The sequence below is a fragment of the Musca vetustissima genome, unplaced genomic scaffold (assembly GCF_032173495.1).
Source record: "Musca vetustissima isolate MV318-11 ecotype Yass unplaced genomic scaffold, APGP_CSIRO_Mvet_v1 utg21672, whole genome shotgun sequence".
NCBI classification, from domain to species: Eukaryota; Metazoa; Arthropoda; class Insecta; order Diptera; family Muscidae; genus Musca; species Musca vetustissima.
In genome coordinates this window covers 44,932-53,020 of record NW_026888504.1, presented here as the reverse complement: position 1 = coordinate 53,020, position 8,089 = coordinate 44,932, and the positions used below count along the sequence as shown (strand labels likewise).

Genomic DNA, 8,089 nt, shown 5'->3' with positions numbered 1-8,089 from the left:
GGTAGTTGTGTAGGGTATCGTATGGACGGCCCAGTCCGACTATCCTGCTCCGTTTTATATTCTGTATGTGGAACATTTTAAAGTTCTATCCTGATTTCAACAGACCGACATGTCTAAATGTGTTATGAATATTTCGAAGTGTTGGTGGAGGGTACAAAAAATAATGCTCATGTTTTATAAAATCTATCGAAATGAATGCTGCCTTCTTTTGCATTACAGCTGACATTATTTTCTTAAATTTATATATATATATATATACATATGTATATCTGTATGTACATATGTTTCATTGTGTATATATATATATTTACTAGGATGTTTTTGTTTTTCTTTTATTGTAAATATATATTTATGTCTATATATAAATAAATTACTTGCTGTTGTTGTTGCTGTAGTTGTTCATATGTTAATATGACTTACATTGTAGTTGTTGTTGTTGGATTTGTGCAATTTATTTCTTTTATTTGATGGATTTGTATGTATGTGTGTGTGTTTGCCATCCATGCAGCCGCCTATTAACGTATATAATGCCACATGGCTGTCGGCTTTCGGGCATTATTTATCATGTCATGCCAATGTTGACAACCGGTACCACTTTCTTGTGGTCCCAAACCAATACTGCCGATTTCTTGTGATTCACCGCCAGCTGTAACCAAATAGATCTGCGTGGGGGAGGATGACAAGGAGGTAGAAAATGGGGAGAAGAAAAAAAGAAAAATTTAGGAATTTAATATAGAGTAATGAAACATACAATTTATTTATATGAATCAATATTTATACAGTCAAACATGGTTATAACGAACAAGGGAAATTCCGCATATCTAATAAAATCCTATCCCACAATAATCGTTATATATATATATATATAGATATATATGTTTGACTGTATTACATATGCATGTAACTTATAAACTTTTGAAATTGACAGCATTTCAGTTTTGTGGTCTTTGATTATCGCAAAAGGTCAAAGTTTATTTCTATATTTATTTTGGGATACTTGACAACTTCTTACCTCAATAGCCGCATTGTGTAAATATGACGATTGTAAATTAAAGGTGAAAGGTTCATTCCATGTTGGATGGGTGGGATCATCGGTTTTGCTAATGCTGGTCTTACGCTTCTTAACACGTTTGCCATTCTGTATTAGATATAACTGGAAATATACAATTAAAAATAAATAACATTTATTTATGGGAGATAAGAACACAAATGACTTTTGAAGACTTCCAAGCTTATAAATGTACTCCCTATACATCAAAGAACGTTTATAGGTCCAAAAAGAGCAAATGGCCAGGGAGACTATTCACAGAAGAATTAAAGTTTGGGGGCTCTTGAGACAGCAGCTGAATGGCAGACAGTCTATATAGACGTGTTGGTAGTCATAGAGTCTGTAAAGCCGAAAAGGGACGTTACGGAATCAATTACTTCAGTACGTCTATAAAATAACGCTTTGCCTTATTAGTTCTTTAGCTTATTTCTAAAGAATCGCCTGATTTCGTCTGATCCCTAATGAGCCCCTGGGCTGACTCATAGTCGAGCAAGGAACGATAAGAAGGACTAATAATTTTTTTACACTTTGGGACCCTTGAGAAGAAGGAGAAGCTATGAAGTCCCATCTGACTTTTAAGTTGGGTATAAAGACTCGTTAGTCTTCCAATTCATTTGTATTGAATTTAGCTACTTTCTAATACTCCCCGATTCTTCAGAGGACCCACTTGTCCTTTAAGTTGTGTACACTTGATCCTCTGTCCACTCATACAGATCCGCTGGACCTTTCTGTACTCCTTTTTCCAGTCTCTATACGATGTCTGACTAGTATACAATGTGATACATGTGATATTCAGCTGACCTCTGAATAAGCCAGAGAGCCTATGAAGACGAGACAAATGCGGGGTTCAACACGAGCTATATGTCTGATAATATTCATGGACGAGGAATGACCTAGAAAGGGAAGGGCAAGACTTTTTTTTAAATAATTCCAGATCCTTCAGAAGAACATATGAAGACCACTCTGATCTCTATTTATGTACCCAGAATCGCTACATCGCCATGGACCGTCTGGGAATCCCTTTGGGTATTCAGGTACTTTATAAGATGGTCTGGAGAGGCCAGTTTGATGGCAAAGAGTCTATGTAGATCTTTCCTAGCTTCTTGAGCCTCATCTGGTCTCTATAGAGCCTCGGGGCAGATCCAGTGGCGTTGTGTCAACGAGTTTAAAGTCAGAGATAGTTTATGGACGATATGAACGCCAAAGAGTATTAACGAGTTATCCAGAAGCTATGAAACCCTTTAATTTGTGTGTAAGGACTGGCTAGACCTTCACTTCGTCTATATCAACATCCTGAACCTTCTTGACTCCTTTTAGACATTCAGATACAATCTTTAGACTATTCATTAACAGAGATCAACGCGCCTGGAAATACTTTTTAAGCTCGGCTTATGGAACAAATGTTCTGTCTCGAGCCAGCTATGTAAGTAAGAGATCTATGGGCCTTGAGCTAATTAAAAAAAACTCCTTATCCCTTCATTTCGTTTCTCTAGAAACTTATGGAGACTCTGGGTAGATTTGAGGTCTTCAATGAAGTACAAAGACTCTCTAGACCTTTAGTTTGTTAATATATAGTTACTGGGACTTCATGGGTCCATCTACAATTTCCCCTGTATATTTCCTTCCAGTTATCTACAGAGTCTACTTTTCGGTATGTTCTAAGTATATTTATAAACGAGTTGAAACCCATAGAACCTTTAGGGACGATAATAAATGTTCAGGAGTTTTCATGTACTCCAATCCTTCAGAAGAAGCCACATAGACATCTTGATCTTTATCTTGTGTAAAAAGGCCCGCTAGACAAATTCGTTTAAGCAGATTACCTGAACCTTATTGATACCCCTGTGACATTCACCTACTTTATATATACTCTAGACTTTTAGCTCTGGTAATTTGCCTTTATAAGGCACATAAATTAAGGCCTCTTACGCTCGTCTACAACTATGCCCTTCAGATCGTCTATAAATACTCCCTCCAGCTCGTCTATAAATACTCCCTCCAGCTCGTCTATAAAAACTCTATACAGTTCGTCTAGAGAATCCCATCAATTCGTTTATAAATACACCGCCCAAATCTACTAAAAAGACTATTTCCAGTTCGTTTATAAATGCACCCTCCAGCTCGTCTATAAAGACTCCCTACAGCTCGTCTATAGGGGCTCCCATTAAGTCGTCTATAAATACTCCACACAACATTCCCCAGGTTGCCTATAGAGACTCCCTCCAGCTCGTTTATAAAGACTCCCATTCAGTTCGTCAATAGTGACTCCGTTATGGTTGTCGATGGAGACTCCCTTCAAGTCGTCGAGACTCTCTTTAGGTCTTCCATAGAGACTTCCATCATCATAAAGTCTCTCAGAATCAGTTCTGCTCCCTTCCGTTTATCTATATAGGCTACAATCAGCTCGTCTGTATAGACTCCCCTCGGATGGTCCGTAAAGGCTCTCTGTTTCAGGTAATATATTAAGACTCGTTACACACGATATATCCTTAAAAACGACCTCCAGCTTGTTTATAAAGAAAATCTTCAGCTGTCTATAAAGACATATTTGAAACTGACCTTCATCTCGCCTGTAAAGATGATCTCTAACTCTTCTATAAGGCTTCTCTCAATAAAGAATCTCTTAAAAAATCCCCTATATAATGTCCGTATTTTAGCCTTCAGTAACTCCCTCCCGCTAGTCAATGACCCTCCTTACCTTTACATATGTCTCCTGAATGGTATCCAAATTTTTCGCCTTCATGATGACAACAGTTAAACGTTCCGCTTGTGGTAAATAATTCAGGGAGCAAAGTAATTCTGGACGATCCTCTGGTGGTTTCTTTGTGCGTAATAAATCACCCCAAATCTGGAAGAACACAATTCATAATTATTTTAATAATCCATAATGTATCACCAGGTCCGGCTCTTACCTCCACAGATTTCGATAAATCCAAACTGTCGATACAAATTCGTACCTCGCCGATAATGTCATTGTGCGAATAGCGATCATAATCCAATACCTGTAAAATTAATTCTTTGCCCTGCAATTGATCTCGTGAAACGGGGAATTTGAAATGTTGATCAAAATAGGGATTTGATTCACCGCGATGAATTAGGGTCTGACGTTTGCGTTTATCAACTTCGGGTTCAAGCAATAGCCTAACATAGGGATCACGGAAACCACCCTCTTCAATGGGACATAAATTGTGAGCTGTGTATAAAGAAAAACAAAGAAATGGTTAATGTTGATAGGTTCTTTGGATCCAATTTATATAGTCTATCATACCTTCAATCAAGTGCACAGTCAAATCGAACAAATGATAATCATATTTAACCCTTAAATGTAAACGTCCCAAAGCCGGACTATTTTCGGGAGCATTTAAATAAATCGGGCCATCTGGTCCACGATATAAATCTGGTTGTATAGCACCCAATGGAGAAGCTGGTCCCATATTAGGATCCGAGTTAGGTTGTATTCGTGGCGGTATCAGTAACGGGGAAATGCAACGTCCTGAATGTTTTCCACCATGTGGTGATGTCATCGATGCATTCGGTATACTGGACAAGGATGTTAGACTATTCTGTGATGGACTTGGTGTGCGTAAATCGCTGACTTCGGCTGCTATCTGACTGGCGGCACGGGCATCCAGAGATATTGTGCGCATTGGACTGGGGGTACGGGATAACTGGAAAGCAAGAAAAAATGGGATAGTAATTTTATAAAAATAATCTGATGAGGCGGTATGACTCACATAATAGGGGAATATCGGTTCCGAAGGCAATGAGCTGCGTCCATCTGGACCAAAGGTACGAATTTGTGGTGATGAGCCACGGTGACACTATAAGGAAAAAAAAATATAAATCTCACAAATTAATACCGGAAACGAAATGAGTGCTAACTTACCGATTGCCTTGATGGTGCACTATCTACACTGGATTGACTAGATATTGAAGGCGTCCTTTGTAGTCTTGGCGGAAATGATCGTGACTGATGATGCAAATGCAATGGACTGTGCAATGCCTCCGATGGACCCCGCAATACATCGGCATTAACCGTATGCGATGAACCCAAATTCGACTGTGGCTGTATGTGTTGCGATTCCTTGGTAAAATTTACTTCCTGCAAAGAGATAGGGGGAGGGATTTGATATTAGTTATGGTTTAAGACAAAAATTTGAAAGATGGATCTTCCATGGAATATATTGCTGGAAAAGAGGAGTTATTAAAAAAAGATAGGATAATGTTTGGTCTGCACAGCTCATCAGTAAAGACCGGTATATAAAGACTCCCCCAAGATCGCCTACAAAGACTTCTCTCAGCTCGCATATGAAGACTCCCTTCAACTCTTTTATAAGACTCCCTTCAACTCTTCTATAAGACTCCCTTCAACTCGTCTGTAGACCCCTTTCAGCTCGGCAATAAAGACTCGCCTTCAGCTTTTCCATAGACATTACCCTTAACTCGTCTAGAGAGTCTCCCTACAGCTCGTTTATAAAGACTCCCTCCTTAGCTCGTCTATAAAGACTCCCTCCTTAAAAGATTCTGACTATAAAGACTCCCTGCTTCAACTCGTCTATAAAGAGTCCCAGCTTCAGCTCGTCTATAAAGACTCGCTGCTTCAGCTCGTCTATAAAGACTCCCTGCTTCAGATCGTCTATAAAGACTCCCTGCTTCAGATCGTCTTTAAAGACTCCCTGCTTTAAAGCTCGTCTATAAAGACTCCCAGCTTCACAGCTCGTCTATAAAGACTCCCAGCTTCACAGCTCGTCTATAAAGGCTCCCTGCTTCACAGCTCGTCTATAAAGACTCCCTGCTTCACAGCTCGTCTATAAAGACTCCCTGCTTCACAGCTCGTCTATAAAGACTTCCTGCTTCACAGCTCGTCTATAAAGACTCCCTGCTTCAGCTCGTCTATAAAGACTCCCTGCTTCAGCTCGTCTATAAAGACTCCATGCTTCAGCTCGTCTATAAAATACTCCCTGCTTCTGCTCGTATATAAAGACTCCATGCTTCAGCTCGTCCATAAAGACTACCTGCTTCAGCTCGTCTATAAAGACTCACTGCTTCAGCTCGTCTATAAAGACTCCCTGCTTCACAGCTCGTCTATAAAGACTCCCTGCTTCACAGCTCGTCTATAAAGACTCCCTGCTTCACAGCTCGTCTATAAAGACTCCCTGCTTCACAGCTCGTCTATAAAGACTCCCTGCTTCACAGCTCGTCTATAAAGACTCCCTGCTTCACAGCTCATCTATAAAGACTCCCTGCTTCACAGCTCGTCTATAAAGACTCCCTGTTTCACAGCTCGTCTATAAAGACTCCCTGCTTCACAGCTCGTCTATAAAGACTCCCTGCTGCAGCTCGTCTATAAAAACTCCCTGCTTCAGCTCGTCTATAAAGACTCGCTGCTTCAGCTCGTCTATAAAGACTCCCTGCTTCAGATCGTCTATAAAGACTCCCTATAAAGACTCCCTGCTTCAGCTCGTCTATAAAGACTCCCTGCTTCACAGCTCGTGTATAAAGCCTCTCTGCTTCACAGCTCGTCTTTAAAGCCTCCCTGCTTCACAACTCGTCTATAAAGACTCCCTATTTCAGCTCGTCTATAAAGACCCACTGCTTCAGCTCGTCTATAAAGACTCACTGCTTCAGCTCGTCTATAAAGACTCACTGCTTCAGCTCGTATATAAAGACTCCATGCTCGTCTATAAAGACTCCCTGCTCGTCTATAAAGACTCCCTGCTCGTCTATAAAGACTCCCTGCTCGTCTATAAAGACTCCCTGCTCGTCTATAAAGACTCCCTGCTCGTCTATAAAGACTCCCTGCTCGTCTATAAAGACTCCCTGCTCGTCTATAAAGACTCCCTGCTCGTCTATAAAGACTCCCTGCTCGTCTATAAAGACAACCTGCTCGTCTATGAAGACTCCCTGCTAGTCTATAAACACGATCTGCTTCAGCTCGTCTATACAGACTCGTGCTCGTCTACAAAGACTCTCTGTTCGTCTTTAAAGACTCCCTGCTTCAGCTCGTCTATAAAGACTCGCTGCTTCAGATCGTCTATAAAGACTCCCTGCTTCAGATCGTCTATAAAGACTCGCTGCTTCACAGCTCGTCTATAAAGATTCCCTGCTTCACAGCTCGTCTATAAAGACTCCCTGCTTCACAGCTCGTGTATAAAGCCTCTCTGCTTCACAGCTCGTCTTTAAAGCCTCCCTGCTTCACAACTCGTCTATAAAGACTCCCTGCTTCACAGCTCGTCTATAAAGACTCCCCTGTCTAGAGACTTTCCTCAAGTCCCATGAGTCTGTATATAAATATTACTCTTAGTTCGCCTGTAGGGACCCCCCTCGAACTTCGTTCTGAATATTTTCTTCGGTTGTCATTTTTTTCGAAAGTCCCACCTGTTCCGAATCCGTATGCAGTTCATAACTATCCGTTACACTGCATATACCGCTCGTATTTGAGGTTATCGATGAGGCCGATGGTGGCGGTGTCATTGGCTGTGATAGTGGTGGTGTGTGTGAGGTTGTGGCAGCCGTAGCGCTGACATTGTTGCTGCTACAACTACTGCTGGCATTTGTTGTTGAGTGATTACTGTTGCTGCTGCTACCCGCCTGTTGCTGTGATGTTGATGGCGCCTCTTCCGAATTACGATCCAATGTTACTTTACGTACCGCACCGACACGTTCCTTGGCCATACGAGACCATGATTCGATACGTTTGTGGGCAAGCCAGCATGCAGCTGGACCAAGACCACTCATTATTTGAGAAAATATTTTGACGGAGTTATGGTAAACACGTTGAGGCTAAAAATAAGCTGACAAATTTGCGGAAAGTGGCAGGCAGAATTGCGGTCCGTTTTTTTTCACTACCCAGGGGAGTGATGTTCTAAACGGACTGGAAGGAAGATGTTTGTTGTTGTGATTGTTGTTGCTGTTGTTGGTGTTTATTTTACGGTTTTTTATACATTGGCAAAAAAGTTTTGTTGTTTGTTTTTCGTTATTTTTTATTTATTGGCTGGTGGTGTTTTTGTGCTGAAATTACACTTTGTTGTTAGACAGTGG

At 40.9% G+C, this 8,089-nt stretch overlaps 1 protein-coding gene across 1 annotated transcript; it reads right to left on the bottom strand.

Annotated features, from left to right (window-relative positions):
- Positions 1-515: 515 nt before the first annotated feature.
- LOC133336366 (synaptotagmin-C) lies at positions 516-7,786 on the bottom strand. Its single transcript, XM_061544660.1, has 8 exons — positions 7,427-7,786; positions 4,935-5,150; positions 4,783-4,869; positions 4,317-4,716; positions 3,961-4,241; positions 3,747-3,896; positions 1,013-1,153; positions 516-662 (listed from the first exon to the last, which is right to left on the bottom strand). The coding sequence occupies exons 1-8, from the start codon at positions 7,784-7,786 to the stop codon at positions 516-518; spliced, it is 1,782 nt and encodes a 593-aa protein (XP_061400644.1).
- Between the last annotated feature and the right edge of the window lie 303 nt (positions 7,787-8,089).

Excerpts from the sequence above, each read along its gene's own strand:
- LOC133336366 (XM_061544660.1), bottom strand. The coding sequence starts at position 7,786 with ATGAGTGGTCTTGGTCCAGCTGCATGCTGGCTTGCCCACAAACGTATC. Across the intron at positions 4,870-4,934 it reads GTGCACCATCAAGGCAATCG|TGTCACCGTGGCTCATCACC; the intron begins GTAAGTTAGCAC and ends TTTTCCTTATAG. Across the intron at positions 663-1,012 it reads TACACAATGCGGCTATTGAG|ATCTATTTGGTTACAGCTGG; the intron begins GTAAGAAGTTGT and ends TCCCCCACGCAG.